The sequence below is a fragment of the Temnothorax americanus genome, unplaced genomic scaffold, assembly GCF_048541705.1.
Source record: "Temnothorax americanus isolate GAGA-0224 unplaced genomic scaffold, ASM4854170v1 Scaffold24, whole genome shotgun sequence".
Taxonomy (NCBI): domain Eukaryota; kingdom Metazoa; phylum Arthropoda; class Insecta; order Hymenoptera; family Formicidae; genus Temnothorax; species Temnothorax americanus.
Genome location: NW_027509381.1, coordinates 1740906 through 1762414, shown reverse-complemented (window position 1 = coordinate 1762414; position 21509 = coordinate 1740906). Strand labels below are relative to the sequence as shown.

At 37.1% G+C, this 21509-nt stretch overlaps 2 protein-coding genes across 2 annotated transcripts in view; one reads left to right on the top strand and one right to left on the bottom strand.

Annotated features, from left to right (window-relative positions):
* LOC143898604 (uncharacterized) overlaps positions 1–21509 on the top strand; it is a 206279-nt gene that overhangs the window by 29609 nt on the left and 155161 nt on the right. The gene's annotated exons all lie outside the window — the stretch shown is intronic.
* LOC143898594 (netrin-1) overlaps positions 1–21509 on the bottom strand; it is a 214383-nt gene that overhangs the window by 43947 nt on the left and 148927 nt on the right. The window contains exons 3-4 of the mRNA XM_077408173.1: positions 8473–8622; positions 7070–7165 (exon numbers count right to left, since the gene is read on the bottom strand). Of these exons, the coding sequence (XP_077264299.1) occupies positions 7070–7165; positions 8473–8622 (246 nt within the window). The remainder of the gene's footprint in view (positions 1–7069; positions 7166–8472; positions 8623–21509) is intronic.

Here is a 21509-nt window from a genome sequence, read left to right as displayed (position 1 = left end):
TTGAATGTTTCGCTGATTTATTCATTACTACCGAATTAAGAGCGCGTGTAAAACACGAACCGTCGCGCCGGATCGAGTGCTTAACAATATACATTTAATTGGATTTAATGGTTTAAAATATACAATTACGCAATATCGAAATTTGATTGTATATTTTCGGATGGTCATAAATGACCATCATTTTCGAATCATTTTTCGTTTATAAACGGGACGATTCCGAGTTGAATATTGCTATAACATCTTATTAATTAAATAATAGTCATAATTAAATCAGTTTGATATTTATCAATCGCGTAATATAAATTCGACATTGTTACTACATTGTTTGCAATTTGTCAAAAGTCTCTGCCGAGATTTCGTTGAGCTGTCCGTTGAAATTCGCGAGTGTCGAATCTCGTATTTTTCCCCCGTGATTTTCGCGATCGCGATTGGATGGGATTCCATCACAATGAACAATAGTGAAGTGCGTGTCGCGCGTGCGATTAGTATCGGAAGTGCAGTAAGATTAGCCTAACGAACATTGTATCGTAATTAGTCACGTTTTCGCGACTATTGTGTTGTGTACGAGTGCAACAATTGAATCTGCAAATAGGAGAAGGCTTGGGAGCCAACATCGGGCGTCAGCGCAACAACCATGAGGTGCGTAAATTATATTTTATTTTATTAGTAGATCTCTAGAAAAATTACATCCCACACAAATATATAAATATAGCGCTTGAAACAAAGATTTATTAATAACGCGCGCTCTATTGCGTATATTGTGGCGTGTTTCCACATCAGTTATATACGTCCTTTTAATGATCCGGTTTCATATAGGAATATATATAATCGTTCCAATCTCACAATTTGACTCATTGTCACTACACTCTCAATTTATCTCTAATCAAAATATGAACAGTCCATGTCTTAAAATATATCGACATTATATTTGGAGTATCTCTCCCGATACACTTTCTGATACAAGATTTGTGTAACGACTATATATACACGAATCTAAATGACTTTTCATCTTCAGCTAGTTCTGCTAGAGATTGATCGCCATATCGGTATTGTACATCAAAGCCGGATCGACTTGCGCATGCACTTTTCGCGAGACTCTCAAGGCGCGCGATCAACACACGCGTGGGTGCAGTGCGTTGCGTTGCGCTGCGCGAGAATTACGAGGCGCGCGCTCGGTTGCGAAGCATTAACATATAGATGCGATCCGTGACGCGGAATGCGTACGCCGGATATGCGCGCTTAAGTTGCCGCGCGATACCAGGGGGAGTAGGCCGCCTTCGACAAGGAACACGGGGGTAAGGTAGCCGAGGGCTACCAGTTCGTCGTAATTACCGCGCTGCTTATGAATAACGGCGGGGGCGGACACGTGAGATCGCGCGGATCCGTCCCCGCGGCAGCGGAAGGCCCGTGCGAGAGATCGGGGCTCGGTAACGAGAGCCGAGTCGGCCGTGTATCCGACGACGATCACGTTGGTTCGCGGCGGGCCGCGCGATTTGTGGGCCCGCGTGGGTGGATCGCGTCAAGTGGACCTTCCCGATACGAGAGACTCGCCTCATATTGTGATAAAATGTAGACGTTAAGCCTGGAACACACCTACGGTACATTCGCCGATCAGCATCGCCGACAAACGTGCTATCTAAGATTTTCCTCTCAACTTATACACGGTCTATTCCCTCGCTATTTGCGAAAGTACAGTCGCCTCATTAACGTAGCTCGTCATCCCTTTTTCGCTCGTTTTCTATAGCCTTTAATATTGAACGAATATGAAGAAGTCGATTAAGATATGAACAGAAGATATCTGAATGGCGTTTTATTTTTGAAAAGTTACATGTTCTATATATAGAACATGACATTTATTTTAGAAAATTAATTCTATGTGCGTTTTTATTTAAAAATAATTAGTGTATTTTAATTCATCAATAATAAGTATGCATGCATAAAAATAATGAATTGCAATCGTACTCAATGATATGCATGAGTATAACATCGAGAGAGAGATCCATTGAGATATATAATTAAATTATTCGCAATCAAAATAAATGCAAATTTTCTTTGAATAACGTTCATATGAACGTTTGTAAGTTTATACCGCTTTTGTGTGTTATTATATGTGCTTAAATCGCACATTTGAATATGTATAGCTATATGTATTACAATAATCATTATAATGCTATTTTCTCGGATATCAAACGAGAACTTTATATAAATCGGACACAAGTTTTCTGATATTCTCTTATCTCTCTTTCTACACTTGCCGACTTGCTACGATATTACGATAATATAATACAAGATAGTTATGTATAGCAATATAGATTCCCTGTAGATTGAACTGCGTTAAATTGCAAAGTTGAAGTAGCAGGAATTGAAAAATAAAAAGATAACTCAGTCTCGCTTTGCCGTCGGGCGAAGTAACGAGAGAAAAAGTGCGCGAGAATGAAACCGGTAATGAAGTCTGAAACCTGCACGCGACGAGAGCGGGGCACGGAGCGTGATCGGCGGGCTTCGTCCCAATGAAATTTCGAAGACGTGAAAATCAAGAATCGGCTTAATCTTGATCGTTCGTTTCTTTGAGATACAAACGGATGTAAGCGTAAGTCGGCTGATACCGGTTCAGCCCCGGCTTTTTTAATACTCCGCTATATAGCCAACGCGATTTAATCTGAAATCTGCTCGTTATACAGGATGTTCCCAGATCTGTCGGATGATTCCCTTAGCCATCGGAAAAACTTGATAAAGTTAAAGCTTTATTTTTCGTTAGCAAAAATCCGATTCAAAATTATTCTTTGCTATATCTAATTTGGTTTATTATCATAAAATATTTTGGCAATTAAGTTTCTATCGAAATTTAAACCTCATTTGAAATGATATAATAACAAATTGAAAAATGGGTCGATTTAAGATATGTAGGACAATTACGTTAAACTGCGACGTCAAATATCTACGTAACGTAAGTATTAAAGTTTCGTCATTAAAATGATTTCATCATTTTCTTAGTTATCTGACCTTGCGTTATCTAATATGTCTGAGACACCCGCTATACAAGAACGTTAACTTACGGCGACTTATCGCGACATTATCGAGACGCAGAGGCCGAGATCGTGATTTCGCGAGCCTCGGAGAAAAGGCTTGCGAGAGAAGTATTTCCAGGAGGCCTATTATGGCAGATAATTTACGCGGGCCGTTCCTGCGGCAGTTTCCCCGCAAGAATTTACAGCGACAGAGTGCCACTCGGCGCGACACTCGCCAGGTGTAAATTCGATTACGATACTACTTGCCTTCTCGCGTCGATATTTCACTCCTGCGCGAGCGGAGTAGGTGACGTCGCCGCGTAATCTACAAGCGGAATTATGCGCGTCGCGTAGGCGGCGAAATTTCTAATGCGTCTCGTAAAGAAACACGATCGCGATAGCAAAAACCGAGCTCGAACAAAATCGAACCCGAGCGCGATAATTCCGTCCCAATATATGTAAACTTGTTAGCTCACAAGAGAGTTTCTGTCATCGAATGTTTCAGGATTAGCAAAAAATAAGCACATAGCGTCTCTTATTAGTCTGCAAACGATAAAGCATTGAGAAAAGCTTTTTGCGAATTATAACAAATATTTTTCAATGTCTTCTGTTTAAAATCTTCGAAATAAAATATATATTATATGAATATACACACTACTCTCAAAAAATTCTTTTCATCGAATGAAAAGACAAATTATCGTATTATAAACTCCCAATTGTATATCAAACACCTTTATCTTTAGCTCAAAGACAGTAAGACAAGTAGGGTTAAACAAGAATTATTTTCTCGGCGATGGCAACATCTGATAATTAGTATCATACCGTCCGCGGGGTGTATCTTGCCCCCAGGTGCAAATGCTCGATCGCGATACTCCTCTTCGCGCATCGATATTTCACTCGTGTTCGAAATGCAGAGAGCGTCGAGACGTAATCTGCGCTCTGCATATGGAGCACGCGTGGGTAGAAACGCGGTGGATTCGATGCAACGAGAGAGAACTCGAGAGGGACGACAGCTACGAAAGCCTCTTGCTTTTCATGCCGTCAGTTTCCAACCTGGAAAAATCGCTCGATCTGTCGTGAACGCGAGACGCATTGTGTCAGTACAGTTTTATACAAGTTTAAAATCAACATCGACAACATCTTATCTGATTATTGTAACAGTGTTGCCGAGTGAAAGTCTGTTTACTTTAATTTTTGTCGCAATGTACGCGCGGCGTAATTCAATATTGAGTAATCACGTCACTGACAATGAGTGAGGTGAATGCGATATTGAAATATTTCTGAAAGACAAATTTAATGCAATTAAATGTAGATTACAAAATACAAAAAGATCTATAAGATATTTAAAGGAAATAAAAACAATTTGCTTGCAAATTATATTTATAAAATTCTAAATAAATATATAATTATTTTATTAATCTGAGAATAATCCAGAATAGTTAAAATCGGAAGGTACTATCTGCAACGTCTTCAAGACAGTGTCAGATGAGGACGACACTAAATTAGAATATTAACCTTTCTCGTTAAAGTTCCAGGACATTAATTACATTAGTGCGTACATCGGCGGGATCTAGTGTTTAATCTTTCCTTCTTCTCAAACGTATAATCGTATCTTTTAATACTTTTTAAACATTTTCCCGAGCAAGGCTTTTTATAATATTTAAACAAAATTTATCGCTTACAATAAATTTTTAGCTTTATTAATTTTTATGTAATGTTTAATTGTATAAATAAGATAACTATATCTAATAAACGTAATATTTTTATGCATATATAGATTAAAATGTAAGTTTTTTTTTATAAAACTTACATATAAAAAATATTACCAATTTACATTGCAAAAATAAGTTTGTTGGATAAGTTGCTTGGATAAGAGTTAAGATATATATTATTTTGAAGCTTGAGTGAAGTATATTTCATATGCATCGGTATGAAGTTTTATGAATTCTGGCTAGATTTGCTTCCTCCGTAGGATCTCAATATTTGAGAAAACATCGCGGGAAAGCTCGCGTTTAAAAGCTAAATTTATCGAGGTGCATCGACGTCTCAAGTTAAAGTAAGAGGATTCGCTTACTTGTCCGAGCGGCTAAGAGCTCGCCGTGAAAATCGCGCATCGTCTACGCGAGTGCAAATGCCGGGGTAAACGGGCGAGCCGCAAGCGAGGGTAGTTTTAATTAAGCCATTAGGGGTGGCTGAGGGTCTGCGACCGAGCGGCTAGACGTCCCGACCCTCTTTCTCCTTCTCGCGCTCGTTCACCGGCTCTGTCTGCTTATATATAAATTAATATAGCGCCCGCATTCCGTTCTACCACGTGGCGACGAAGCTCGTATCCAGATCGACTTCCTTCCACCCTGATCCCTGTTAAATTTGCGGAAATTAATAATAACGCGAGATCGCGCGCAGACTCAGACCCGTATCAGAGTCTACTTGGTTGCATATACGCAATGCGTGTTAAAGTTCGACGCAGTTTCTCATTACAAACTCGAATTTCGAAGATAAATTCCAAATCTTTTTAGTCACATATATATTTCTTAGAGAAAGATATTATATACTATATATAAAAACAAAATAGAAGTTCTCTCTTCTCTTTAACTTTTTAACATATCGACACAGTTTTGATATTAATGTTTCCCAAGAAGATAAACGAGAAACTTGGTAAAAAGAGATGTGTTTCTTTTCTGATAAAAATTTTTTATTTTTTTTGCTTTATATTTTTTGCAGATATTTTTGATAACGCGAAATAAAATATCTTTCAAGTTGTTTCACATTTTGGGGTAATATTTAATTCCTAAAATCGTAAATACGATACTAATGCGATATAAGAATGTAGATTACATCTGAAGAGTATCGTTGGTAGCGCAGAGATTTTAAAGTATAATAAACTATTCATTATATTCATTTATAATAATTCTCAATCGCCAAGGTATAAATTTCGTATTTATCTTGAAAAATTTACGTGAATTGATTTAAGAACGTCTTGATGTCGTAGTATATGCTTTTTTACATTTTATTTTCTCGAAATAGCGTTTTTTCAATTATATCATTTCAATATAGCGAGAGCTTCGTGATACTTTCACAAATTACTTGGGAGATCATTGTTCTCGTACTATACACTTATAAGCGCTAAATGTGGCTGCTTGACTCGCATCTCACGTTTATATTAAACCATCGTACAGACAAATGTAACTCAGAATCGGACATGGACATTTAGTGCTGAATACGTGACATTAGAATACCGACCTACGCTAATATCGTTTGCCTCTCGAGACACCGGAGGTGTATCGGAGAAATTATTCCTCCTTCTCTTTCCCTCTTCTTCTTTTCCCACCCATCTATCTTATCTTCTTACGTTTCATCGTTCGCCAGTGATTTTTACGTCGCCCAGTGTGTCACCAGCGGAGACTTCGACGCGGCGTCGCAGCGTAACGCTCGGAATATCAAGTAGTTCGAAGGATTGTAAATGCAAAGAACGAAATACAGCGAAATATAGTCGCGCATGGAAGTGTTTTATGCTATACACTGAACAATCGTACAACGAACCAAAAACGGATTATTGCGGTTAAAGTTTGGGATACATGCATAATAAACGTTAGAAGTTTTAATACATGTTCCTCTAAATTAACATACCGATATACAATATTTAATATATTCTTCAGAAAATCCCATTATCCAAAATTCATATTTCACAAAATGCTATAATAAAAATTATTTTGCAAGACGCATTTCTCTGAAAGAGTATTTTTTTACAGTTTTCACTTTGTGAGTTATAGTTAATTAATTAGTAATTATAATTAAGTTGATAGTTTAATCAACACTTAAGAAACGTGGTAAGTCGACAGTTGTATCCCACTTTACGAAGTCAGATGTAATTGAAGATGATATGCAGCGAATATACGTCAAAATCTAATAGCCGAAGCCTAGGCTCGGTGTCAACTCGAGCGAAAACCCATGAATTAAATGAACGCACGAATACGAACATCTGAAGATTCGCGATCGCCGTTCGTTCGTTGTTCATTTGCTCAGTGTATACGCACCTTCGAGTTTACTTTGCACTTACTTACCAGCTCGTCCATCGTATCCGCGCTCGTCGTCGTCATCCTCGTGCTCGCCGCTCTCCTCGCCTGCCGTGCCCTGCGTCTGCACGACCCTGGGTATCTCTGCAAGAATACGAGATAAATGAGAAGAACGAGCCTGGATGGAAGGCTGAGTTAATCCTGCAGGTGCTTCGTGCCAAGAACTTCGCGCTCGGATCCATAATTGTTTCTCTCTTACATAGAGATTGCGAAAAATATCTTGTATTCTCCGAGCTTCTTGGAAATATGTAAAATCATTAACAAACATATTTAAAATCTTAAGAACGTTATCTTCGCCTTTTTTGACATATTAAAAACTATAGAAGTATTTATTATATCTGATATTTTTAATCTGAGGCAATATGCATCACAAAATCTGAGTGCATCGCTCGAAGTATACAACCGCACGATACGACATTATTTTTGATCGTTTTATATTTATCACGCTGCCTGCGCGAGTCTTTTATGCACGATAAAATTCGCAAGCGCACTGTCTTCCTGATACTCCGAGGTGGGCAACGATGTAATCTTTCGTGACACGAACATTCGTTCTTGATTGAAACTCGATTTGAAACTAAAAGCCGTCCGTTGCGATGGAAGCGGGCGGGTCCCGTTCCGATGGTTGCACACACGCGTTTTCGCAAATTTCGCCTAATTGGACAAGCGCGGGGAGATGCGGCGTCGAGATCGTCGCGTGTTCCTCCCGATCGATCGATCGATCATTCTCGAGGGCAGTACGGGTGTGGTCGAACGAATCCGGTGTCTTTTTTTTGACCAACCTTCTCGCCACCCTGGTAGCAAGCTGAAAGATCGAACGTGAAATCGGCTTGGCGATAGACTTTTTGCTCTCCCTTTCTTGTCAAACAACATTGCGCGTTCTTGTATCCGGCCGTGTACACGAATATACACCGGTAACGATAAATCGCATGGACAGGAAAAGACTCACGTTTTCTCTCATTTTTGAGTTCCACCGTATAATCCATATTTCGAATTCCCCAGTAAGTTTTTAGCGTTCTGAATCTACTTTAAAGCATTATTTTTGAAAAACTGCGAGAGTTCAGACGTTTCCAAGAAACGTAACTGCGAGAGATCCAATTTCTACAAAGCTCTTCTATTGTTTTGAGCAAATAGTTTCTCAAAATTTATCTAAATGTATAATATCATAACATCATCTCACGGGAAAAGACACGGATTTTCTCTTATTCTCCGTGGTCAGAATACTATCTTCCTCGTTGTATGTACCGGTGTGCTTGGCGTAGCTCGCACATAAACGAGCTTGGCCCGAGGGGGGTGACGAGCGCGCCGGTGGAAACGAAATCGAAATAAAAGATAAACGCGGCAATGAAACCGGGTATCAAGCACGGTGAACGCACGCGTGGGCGTGTACTTACTGATGCAAGGCGCAATATGCGATCTGCTCTGTTGGTAGCCTCTGGCGCATCTGTTGCAAGTAATACCGGTTACGCCGTCTTTGCAGGGACACTGGCCGCTGCTCTGGTTACAGGTCTTTCCAGAAGCTCCGATCGGATGACAGTCACATGCTGTAACGCAATAAACGAGCTAGTTAGTTTAACGGAAACAAGCGTAAATTTTAGCAAAATAAATTTTTGAAAATAAACGCACTTAAAGACTATGTTTATTAATATTGTTTTTTTTTTTTTTTTTAATTTCGTTATACGTCGCTTTTGTATCCGCCGCGATATATAGAATCTACGTGGTATGAACGGCGTGACTAATTTCGTGTCAAAACACAACTGAAGATTGAGTGAAAGAGCTTTAGTCAAATTGGTTGTGTCAGATCCACTTTCATCAACCCGTTCGCATTAGTGCATAGTGTTCGAGTTGACTGTCGATTGCATATCGTTATGCTGTATCGCGCCTTCGAGATACGCTCGTTCTATTAAGAAACAACGCAGATAGGCGACCCGGAAAATGATGGAGATAGCCAAACAGGCATGACGATCCGCTACCTGAAATTAAGATAAAGCGCACGGACTTTACATGGCGCCTATAAAAGGACCTTGGCCATTGGCTGCAGCTCGATATAAACGGAAGATCTTACGCGGGATAAAAGCAGTTTATTCCCACGAGCGAAACACGAGGAGCATACTAATGCGGCGGAAATACGCGCGATTGATCGGCAAATTGAAAATAAGCGAAACTTTTAGACGAGATTAATTATGGAAATTAAGTGACTGATTTTTTCGAATTTAATTTTTATAACATTTAAGATTAAATCACCAAAATATATTATCAAAATATTATATTTAGGAGCGCGTTTAAGTCTATATCTCATTTAAATGAAAAGCTCACCATTATATCAGAAAATAAAATATTGAAGAATGCGTAATCTCTCTCTCTCTCTCTCTAAAAATATTGTATCTTACATTAAATATAACGAAATTAGATGTATAGCGTGTCCAGTTTTTAGCAGATCAGATTTAAGTGACGGATTTCCTAATTAACTTAAAATTTTTCTATAACAAAAAATCAAGAAAAACCAATAGATTCTAATTAAAAATAATTAAAAATAAAAGATGTTTCACAATTTCACATTGGCAAATAGAAATCTTATTTTTTCATTATAGAGCAGATTTAAACTTGATTGTGCTCAGAATTTTTATTTGTGAATTGATTGCAAATTGAGAAGTTGCAGAAGATGATAATATACATTGAAATTTCCTGTGAGAGAGTGATTTTAAAGAATTTAAAAAATTTTATTGAAAATTAATTTGATTACGTGGAACACGCTGTACACGATGTGTTATATATCGTAAATGATAAAAGGGGACTATGACATTGAGATGAATGCATTCTAGCCTTATCCTAATTTTATGCGGCCTAATCTTGCGTAAGGTATGCACGTGCGAGATATTAAAGAGTATCCCTTCGCGATTGCCACACGTAGGACGGAGAGTATCTTCATAGGCCGGTCATTTTGGAGGATTTATAAAATCAATCAGACGTGCCTCGACGAATGGATCGCTATCAAAGCATACTTTAGAGAAAGCTTAAGCTCTTCCCTTGAAGATTGGTTTATGGTGAGCTGAAGAGAAAAGCTAATAAATACTCACGTTTGGTTATACCGGATACTTTACATAGGCACAGGAATAAACAATATAGTTATCTCTTCGAGTACTTCTTCAGTAAATAAATTTATAATTATAAAAATCTTATTGAAAATTGGTGATGCAGTTATTATTTAACCATAACAGTTAATATCCCGGAAATTACAGGACAAAAAAAGGAAAGTAATAAATAAAATTGATTTACTGTTACATTTGACGGTAACAGGTGTTAACTGAATACTGCAGAAATGGTACCTTCTGTGCATGTTTTTCCTGTGTAAATCATAAAACGCAAATAACTTGTGAAAATAAAAAAGCAACATAGAATCATGGTACAAGTTACCGTAATACGAGCATTAACATTCTGTCTCTCGCGAGAGTCGCGCGTTGCCGGCCGCGATTTACTACCAATAATCGCAACAAAATTGCGCTCATCGTAAAATAATAACCCGCCTGATTTACGACAACCGTGTGCAATCAATTGTATCCTACTCGTAAATTGCATCCTGTTGATAATACAGGGCAATGAAAAACTTATGTCGCGCACGAAGGGCTGAAATTAACAACAATGTGTGCAAAATAAATCTCATTATTCAATATATCTCATATGCGAGAGATATATGATGATTAAAAAGTAAAATTGATACGTCAGCGAATTGAAAATATTTTCGGACATTTTCAGAGGAAAACGAGGTAGAATTGAATATTGAAGTAACAATTTAAAATTCAAATGATGAATTTCGTGATATTATCTTTTTTATTTTGTATATTAGTCATTTTATATAACGAGAGTTTGAGATGGATTGGTATCTTTTGAAATCTATTAATTTTATAAACAGAATCATATGATTCATGATGAAATTAATGGATCCTAATTATCTGACGCCGAGATTTATCGATTAAAGCCGGAGCATATTAATTAAAACTGACGTCTCACTGTTTTCCATGAGCTGACGAGTATAGCTATTATAGAACAAAGTTGATCCCCATCTTCTTTCGTAACTTTCTCGCCGAGATAATTGTGTCGCGTGTGGTGTACGAGGCAACGTCTCGTTTAAATTTGCGTTCTCGGCATAAATTACCATCTGCTCCGCGGGACGCTCCACGAAAATTAACGGGGGATACGATTCACATAATTCTTAATCGTCGACGCTGTCGTCGGCTCGCACATATTGACGTGAATCGCTGTTCGATCGTTCTTGAGCGAGCCGGTTGCTTAGATACATAGCGTGCAATCAAAATACAATCGCCCAATAAAAATTTTATTGCTACGAATAGGTACATATCTTCGTGATTAGCGCGCTTGACATAAATTGAACTCGCCAATATTTCGTACATGCCGATGTCGACGACGATCGTGTATCTTATTTCGCTATCGCAGTGAATTCAACGTGATAACAATCTTATATATACATATTTTGCTGGTTTTTTAAACGCTGAATGGGATATTTTAATTTTTTAGATTACAATAGTTAATTAAATAACAGAGAATTACTGCGTCAATTATTTAAACTGATCTAGAGGAAATGAAAATGTTTTCCAGCCTATTTATGAAAAATAAAAATTTTTCATGTAAATTCATAAAGAAACATCATGATATATTGATAGAAATTTTGAAGAAATTTCTTAGTAGGTATTTATAAGCAATTAATTTTCTCGTTATCTACCAGATTTTATCATTTAGCGCCATTTAACTTGGATTGCGCGACGAATGGCTTAATCAACCGCGAACGTGAGCGAGCCAGTTCGATCGGCGGTGCAGATTGCGATTCCGCGGACGTATGTCACGAGAGGTCACGACACGGTTTATTGGTCACGCGGCGTTGTCATTAGAAATGTCATAAACAGTGATTAGAGACATCACGGCGGCGCGGCGGCGACGCGGTTCAAGGCTTCAAGGATTACCACGTTTCTTGTTGCGACGGCCGCCGTCGGGGATATGAATTGCCGCCGTCTCCTGCCGACGCGCGACGTTGGAAACGACGTTCGACTTTCAACACCTAAATCGCCGTAACGGTTGTTTCGTATCCGCGCGACTTGTCTTCGGAGACAAGGAGTCGTTTGTTCCCTCGTTACCGGCCCTTTCGTTACCTATAAATTCGTTATGCAACTCTCGTCGCCGCGCGAGAGGCTGCATGTCGGAGATGAAAGCGGCAATCGCGCGTCACGATACCGCGTGGAAATCATTCGAGCTAGAATTCTTGGATATCGTTAAAATCGATCGTCACCGTTATTGCAACGGTATTATTATGCATTGGAAAAGTAGCTTGTCGAAAAATTAACCCTTCTGCTTTTATTGCTGATGTGTTATATGTACAAATTGCGTGAACTAATATAACTATATAACACATGTGTTATTACAGGCAGCTTTAGATTTGAAAATTACTCAGATTTTAATACCTAATTATCTGATACTTATTTACAACTAAGTTTAAAATAAGTGTTTACAGAATACCTACACTGGTAAAAAAATGACATTAAATTTTTTACATATAAGAGTCCATAGCTGAAAGTAGAATATCGAATTGCAAATTTTAGTTAAGTCTGCAATTACACACACACATTTAAGAAATTATATTGTTTGAAATTATATTATTTAAATTTTCTTTCTTAAAATATATTTTTTTAAATAATCCATACATACTTTTAAATAATTATAAGTACTTTTAAATATAAGGTATATAGATATGTTATATATAAAAATAAATAAATAAATTTAAATTTAATAATCGTATTTTAGTAGATTATAATAATGCAAAGCAAATACATTTAATGATTTGCGATTTCTATATTAAAGAAAAGCCTTGAGCACCAATCTTCGTAGTTCTAAGAATAAACCTGCGACGATGAGATGAAGGCTGTTCGAAAGTTGGACGATTAAATATAATACTCGTTAAATGGGGTCGTCAACTAACTTTTTTAGTAGCATATTATCTCGTTACGCAACAAATTACGCAAGAGACTATATCCGAGAGATACTTCTTGCACGCGATCTGAAAAGTAGCTAGTGTTACACGGATTTGATAGTGATTTTTAGCAGCATAGGAACAACGACAGGAAAAGGAAAATAGGAAATATAATACTTTAATTTTTCTCGTATATATAGAGAAAGTATTTATATATCTTCCTAAAAGCGTATTTTTCCCATAATTTATAAGAGCAATTTATTTAGTATATTTTTCGTTACTTGGAATAGTACAATTCAAATTACATAAAAATGTTAGAATTGCAGGAAAATGAATTACATGAAAATACGCTTGTTATGAGACATTCTGTATGTAGAACGCCGCCCTTTACTATAGCACGCAAGTGTCTCGTATCTCATCCGCCATCTCTTGGCATATTTCTTTAGATTATAACGCTAAGAAGCCAATTCGCGTTTGTCTCCTATCTTTCGCCTATTGGTGAGATCTAAGCTGGAAAAGACACTGTGTGTGCGCACACGGTTAAATCCATTAAGCGAAGGGAGAGCGAAGAAAACGACTATGATGTCTGGTGTATACAATAGATCTCTCCCTATCTTTAGATAGCTATTCTAGAGGCACGTCGCTATTCTAGTGAATATTCTACGTTAACCCGATCGCCAGAATTCGAAACAAGAATTGTCGGATTACGGCGCCGGCGCCGGCGTGGCGGTACAGAAGCCGAGTCGGTTGCGCGCCGTTTTCACGCGGAATCTAATCCAGGATTATAAGAGCGCGTTTATACAGAATTGCTTGTCAACTTAAACTGTGCTCTTGTGCGCTGGTTTGCTGCCTGTTATTTCGCGCCGTTGTACGATTGTGCGTTTCGTCGACACATTTGTCGTGCGAATAACGATTTATATCGTTGTCAAGTGTAGGAAAAGTTTTCATGTAATAATTACTTATAGTTTCTTAAAAGATTATTTAGATACATCTTCGATTACTTTTTACATAGCATCGAATAATAGTACTATATATTTTCAATAGTACTTATCCTAAACAGTACTATATCTTTAATAGCATTTATCTTAAATGCTGCATTTCAAATTTCTTCTAAAAAGTGAAAATTGAATGATGTATCTAGCGTTATAGCAGTATACCGAAAAAAAAAATGAAAACTACAGTGCATCGAATAGTCATCTTTAATCATTCGTGCATGACTCTCTCTCTTTCTCTCTCGCGTAATAACTCTGCTTAGGACTTAGAATCGGACTCGTTCCTGGTGCGTGTACGACTATACGATAGTATCTAGAAGGGTTGGTATTCAGATATGTTCTCGAAAGGTCAGCGCGCGCGAATAATCGGTACGATAGCGCGCGCTCAGGAAGCACGACGAAGCACCGTAACTCACATTTACGCCTGGAAAATAAGCGGGCATACCGGCGTGTCACTTATCGCCAGCTAATATGAACATGACTTCCCCAAGACACCCATAGAGATAGAAGAAAGTGCGCGAGGCTCATTCACGGGCATTTACGTTTTATCCGCATGCCGAGCGCGGCACGCCGTGCATGGGCCGTGCGCGGGTCGATTTTGGAAACTATTAACTTTGAAACTATCGTCTTCCACGCCGTCGATCGTACCTACGGCCATTCCGCTTCAGAGAAATCGCGCTGCGCGATCTCTAATGGTCCCAGCACTTGTTGTAACGAGCCGAGGCATGCATAATATACAGTAATGTCCAGCACGCGGTCAACCGTACTGCCTATTCCACATCAACATCCGCGCTCGTTCCTTTCTGTCATCTATTAATACCTTTTTATGTTTGAATCTAAGATCACGTATATGATGCATTTCGAGCGTTTGGATTCTTAATGATGGGCCATTTATAACGTAACAATTGGGTTAATTTTGCAAATAGATATCTCTTGCATGTATTATTTTCTAAATGTTTTATTTTCTAAATGTTTCTAATCAACTAGTGTAGTGTTTTTTCGTAAAGAATTTTCTCAACTAGAAAGGACGTACTCGGTAATAGAGATTTATCTTGAAATTTGTATCCTACGGATTGTACACACTTATTCTGTTAACGTAACCGCACTAAATCTTATAAAATTTTTTAGTTCGTTTGATATTAATCGCCATGTCAGTGTTCCTAAGGCGTTTCCGAAAGGCGTAATTTTACGTAAGACGCAGCTTTTCGCGCGTTTCGCATTGAAAAAATACGCGTAATCACATTTTCTTTCGTCTCTGCTTTTTCGTAATGTAATTTTCCCGCCGCCCTTCAGCGAGACGAAGCTGTTCGGATCGCGAGCATTCGCTAAAATGAGGCTTAAATTCAGAGAGACGAGCAAACGAGCTCGCCGGCTCTCGAGTCATTCCGCTGCTCAGTTCTTCGTTCCCTCTTCTCATGATTAGCATATACCGACATTCGTGGAAATACTACGTTGGAAAGGTTATCTGAGTTCTGTCAGCGACTTACAATAGTGATGTTATTTTCACCAATAAAATTTTCGTTGACATATACCAATAATTCACGTATAAAGTTCCATCTGATCCATCTTCGCGATAAATAGATGCGAGGTCTGGTACCGAGAAATTAACTGTACCGTTAACAAATAATAAACTTATCCGATTCATTCACGTGATTTGTTTTACGGTAGAGAATATGAGAGAGAATATATATAAAAATGTGTTAATTTTATCTATTTTATATTTGAACTGATAAATCGTACGCATAAAAACTAATTACAAAAATGATCTAAATTTTGAAAATATAAAATATCTTTTAAATAATCAGTTATATCTACAAATTGCACTTCCCAAAAGCGTATATTTTCTAGACATTTTTTTAACAATATAATTTAATTATTAACGTTTTAGTTCCAAGGTTTTCAAAACAATGTTTAAAAGATTTTAAGAAAGATTATATTTATAATATTACAAATTTATATATTTAATAATAATTGCTCCGGCTAACAAAAATTTGTAGGATTCAATATGAATTTGTAAAAATATAAAGATCATGCTAAACAGCTAAACGAACAGTATAGAGTTTCATTTAAATTTAAAACATCTGTCTGAAGTTTTATTTCTCGCCGAACAGAATAGAAAATGCGGTCTCATGCAAAATAAAATAGAAATATGACGTTAAATCGTACAACACTACACAAAGTTGTCAATTGCCGTAATCTTGCTCTTTCGCATCATCAGCCGGGTAACGTCTTGCGCTTCCGGCTCGGTTCAGGGTCTCCCCTATTCATGCTATTGATGTCGTGAAAGCATGAACCGGTCCCTTCGACAGCGTCTTCAAGATTAATCCGTTTCGCGGAAGTGCAAATGGTCCCGTCGTGCTTCTACTATCGAGACTGTAGATTTAGTCCTGTGGAACTTCTGTGTTATCCTGGGGCATTGTTGAATCCAAAACGGCGTACTTAAGCCGTATAACTTCTTTATGTTCATTAGTAATACGAGACTACTTTGGCGTTTAATGGCAAAGTAAAAGGATTTAAAATTAAGGTTTAAAAAAGTTCTTGGTAATTAAAATTTTAATGTATATAATTAAAGGAGATGCAAGGAGAAAGATACAAAAGAATGTACTTGAAAAATATATACTTAGCGCGAGACACACTACCGCGTTTTTTGATACAAGGTAGAGGCGAAACTGTAAAATTGTAAAAAAAATAGGTATATAAAGATGTCTATTTTGAATAAATTATCTTCTTTTTTAAAGGAGAGATTTGCATATTATTTTAAAGCGGATATATACAACTTGCCTGTGACATCATCATATGTACTTAAGTATATACATTTAGATATAAGAAATGTTTTCCACAACACAAAGGATTTGTGTCTCACAAACTGTTATAATGCAATAAATTCTAATTTCGATAAACTTCTCTCAAATTACAGTAAAAACTAGTAAAGATTTCTTTTTAAGATTACCCTTCTCATCATCCTATCTGCCGACGTTCTCAGATGGTGCGTTTACTAACGTCGGTTTATGCAGCTTCCTTCGAGATTTCCATCCGGGAGATTTAGTCGATAAGTTGCGAGAAGCTCGGCTTTATATTATGAGCTTAAATCGTAAAAGCGACGCGATCGTTCGGCGCTTAGTGATAATCTCCTTCAGATTAAATCCTTCGATGGCAGCACGAATGATCGTCGCCGCGTTCCTCTTTTGGAGAGGGTTCTTCTTATCGCGACAGACACGCCGCTTTCACGTAAAAGGCACCTCAAGAACCTTGAGCGGTCCTTCGTCTCTGCTCGTGATACTGTTATCGTCGCGTCGATCGATCGACCTTGGTGCGTGAGCAATCGTACGTTGGCGTGTACATTCCTGGATTCTCGCGCTTTAGAATCCAACTCTGGAAATGTCTCTGACTTGCGACGTCCAGACTGAATAATCAGCCATGGTCAATGACGTTAGAAAGTTTACCCTTGACATTCCCGTTTACCTTTCTTTTCCCTCGTCTTCTCGTCTTTCTCTGTTTCTCTGCCTTTCTCCGTCTTCGTCTTTCTTCCAATAGCGAGGGATTAAGTATTTTTTTGCATTAAATATGCATTGAGTCGTCGACAACGTCGACAAATATGCCGCGAATAGATATTTATGAAATTCCTTATTTTATACGTGCGCACAAAGTAGATTTTTCGCGACGTTGAAGCTGTAAAAGAAATAATCGATATTCCTGTCTCCGGATTAAAATCCAATCGGTATTATAAACGATCGCGGGCGCCGCTCTGCCAAAGCTCGTTTTACATAATGAAATTCCAAACCTGCTTTCGACGGCTCTTCGTTCTTCGGGATTGACTGTATCGGCAAGCCGGGCAAGCGATACCGAAGTCGTTTTTTCCCTCTTTTTATGATTTAATAGCATTTATTTCTTCGACAAGTTAAAATTGTGAAGTGTCCACAAAAAATGCTATAAGTGTCGAATTAAACAAAAATTTAAAGACATAGACAAAGACTTTTCGCATCTTAGAATGAATTACCATGCCATAAAATATGACGTTTATGACGATACGTGAGATATTGAGAGATTTATATCTTAATTTTTTCTTTCTAAAATATTTTAAAAGTAAGACAGAGAAAGAGAGATACTAAAATGGAATTGTATTTTTCCTCAAGTTCAAATAAAACAGTTTGCACAAAACAGTGCATGCAAATCATTGAAGAAATCGCGTTCTCAATACCACGATTACTTCGTTAATCAAATTCGACATCAGTTTCACTTCCAATAATCGTTTTGCATAATGAAATTCAGAAACAACTTTTGACAATTTTTCGCTTCTCCTCATGGTTGATGTTCATAGAAGATCCGACGCTCGTAAGGACTAGGGGAAAAAGGGTTCGCCGTAAGAAACGTGACATATTCTTCTCGCCTAACTTGCTTATGCACGCTCATCGTATTTTTCATGCAAGAGGCCGTTGAAGAGCGGTTAATTACGATTGCATTCGGAATCGAGCGTAAAAAGCTTAGAAGAGAAACTCCTCATTATGTGCGCTATTCAAGATTGTTTCAAAATCTTCTTCAGTCTTAGACCTTAAAGCCGACTTTATATTAAATATAACATATCATATGATTCCTTTACAAATCGTTCTAAAGAGCAATTCAAATACACTGTTAAAGGTTAAAGGATACGAAATTTAAACCAATACCGTGAGTTAGATTTATTTTGTTATTTTTTACTACCATGTGCGTCAAAATTTATTAGTTTAAAACAAACTAGGATTATTTTAACTCCATTAGTTTAGTCAAATTAACATTGTTTTAGTTAAATTAACTACATAATATTGAGTGGGAGCAATGGCAACCTATGGAATAGTTAAAAATTACTCAAAATTGAGTTAAATTTAACCCTATAAATTTAACAGTGTAGAAATGTCATGCTTCTGGAATTATTTTGAAATTTAAAACTCATTAAAATGAGAGAATATGGAAAATTTTCAGTATATTTATTTATAGCATCAATTAAATTTTGAAATTGATTAATAAATATAATTATGATTTCTTTAAATGTGCAATCGTGCGTTTATTAACATCCATTTTTTTTTTCAAATTGCTCGGGCGTTTTAATCGTCTGCTTTTTCTTGTATTCTTTATTTTACGTTTTTCATTCGTGTAATTACATTTACCATTCTGCCACATACTGTTTCACGATAAACTCTATCTCTATGTTGTGGCACGAGTCACTTTATTAATCCATTGCAAACGCGCCAGTAACCGTAGACTGGCGATTGTATCCTTTTAAGAATCGTGCAGCGCAAAATTCAATTGAAAGGTAAACGTAGCAGCGTTCTGGATGGCGTCCCGACTTTGTGCGAAATATTCCCAGGTATTCCCCTCTAAAAGTATTTACGGGAGAACACATGTCGAGAAACAATAGCCAACTAACAATTCGTTTATTTTCCATTTGGCAGAATACGCCACGTCGTTGCACATCCATTTGGCAGAATACGCCACGTCGTTGCACATGAAACATGGTCTTTGAAAAGTTTGCGTTGCACGGAACGTTTGTTTTTTTCACGCTAGTTTAGCTCAATTTTTAACCTTCCGCTAAAGACAAAAATTGATACTAATTTCATAATACTAGTTAGTTCAATTTTTGATATTACTTCAGTTACTGTGCCAACGAAATAATCTGACGGTAATAGATGTAAAATATGACTTTTCAAATAATATTTCAGAAAAATCCAAAAAATATCCTTTATATTTGTTTTGTATATATTTATCGTATATTTTTCTCCATATATATACATCCTCTGTTTATCGTATATAATCTCTAGATATAATCTACTACTAACTGATTAAATTTTTTTTTATCGTGAATGAGAAGAAGACCCAGTTTCTTATACTTCTCCGATTTTGATTTTGATCTCTAGTTGAAGATTATTGCGCACATAAAATTCGCATAAATGTCTGCGTGATTTACGAAGTTCATTCTTTCTCACGCTAAAAAGTATAAGTAAGTTTATCGCGATATACACTCTTGAAAGGACCGCACAAACTCGCATAACCGTGCCTAAATGCGCGAATGTGTGGGAGAAGGAAACTGACTGGATTTTGGGGAATAGGGAGGTTGCATTCATCCTGATTATCCACGATCCAAAGAATCAAGGTAGAGGAAAGTGGGAGAAAGAGAGACCGAATAAGAGAGGAGGGCGAAGCTCTCTCTGGTGCGTCATAAATTCGACTTATCGGGTCAGTCTTACGAGCGTACACATATTTATATTTCTATACCTACATGAAATTGTTAAGACGCCTTAAGCCGATTATCGAGAAGGGTCAAACTGACCTTGAAAGGTTTCTTCGCCGTCTTCTTATTCGCCCTCCTTCATTCTTCTCAGTGTGTTAAAAAAATTACATTTCATTAAACGCTTTTTTTTGCTTAATTATATGAATTTGTTGCGTTGTAATCACGATCGTTTTTTATTTTTAAACAAAACATCTTTGTTATTTCGAGTCTTACTAATTATTTAGTATTTCATCTATATTATATTATCAAAGAGAAATCTTTTTAGCAGTTATGTACGATATTACATATATATTCTATATCTTCCTAACGATTTTAATTAATTAATAAAATATCAGCATTTACTAAAAATAATTCAATAAATTGAGGCTATATTATATTTTTTTAAATTATAATTTTAATATAATAATTTTAATGTAATGTCATTTTAATTTATAATAATTTATCACAACCTTTTAAATTTTATTATAAATTGCCGTTATGTTCGAGCGATCTATCTAATCACTAATCGGTTTATATATTTTACACATTATTATTTATATTACTAATGTATGAATGGATTGAGCGTACGAACATAAACTTGGAGATTTAATCAGATAACGAGCGATATGAAGAAAATTTCGACATCCGATTCGAGAAACAAAGAGTTATCGAGGGAGTAATCTCGATATAAATAACCATTGAATTTAATTCGATAAACATAATCCGATTAAAAACGTGAAACCCCTTGCTTATTTCGAAAAGCTCTACCGCGATACGTCATCACGTGGCTTTCGACTTCGAGTGGTCAGTATCTCGAAGCCAGTTAAAGCAGATTCGGAGATGGGTGGCCAGATAAGGATCTTTATGGACAACGGACGTCCTCTTACAGGTGGCATAAATCCCGCGCGACTAATTAGAATTTTATAATGGAACGAAAATGGGTATCAGATTACACGGTCGGCGGCGCTGTCTGGGGGTCATAATTACAAAATGCCGGCGCATGTGCCGAATTTACATTCTATACTCGGACCAAGATGAGATCACGATGAGAGACTATGGCGACAATATACATTTACTATCACATCTAAGAAGTAAGAAAAGAAAAAGGGAGACAAACGTAAAATTAAACTTTATTTATAAAATTTAAATGTATGACGGCGATGCACTAATAAAATCATTGTATAGTTTCAAAAACAACATAATGTGTGATTTGATAAAAAT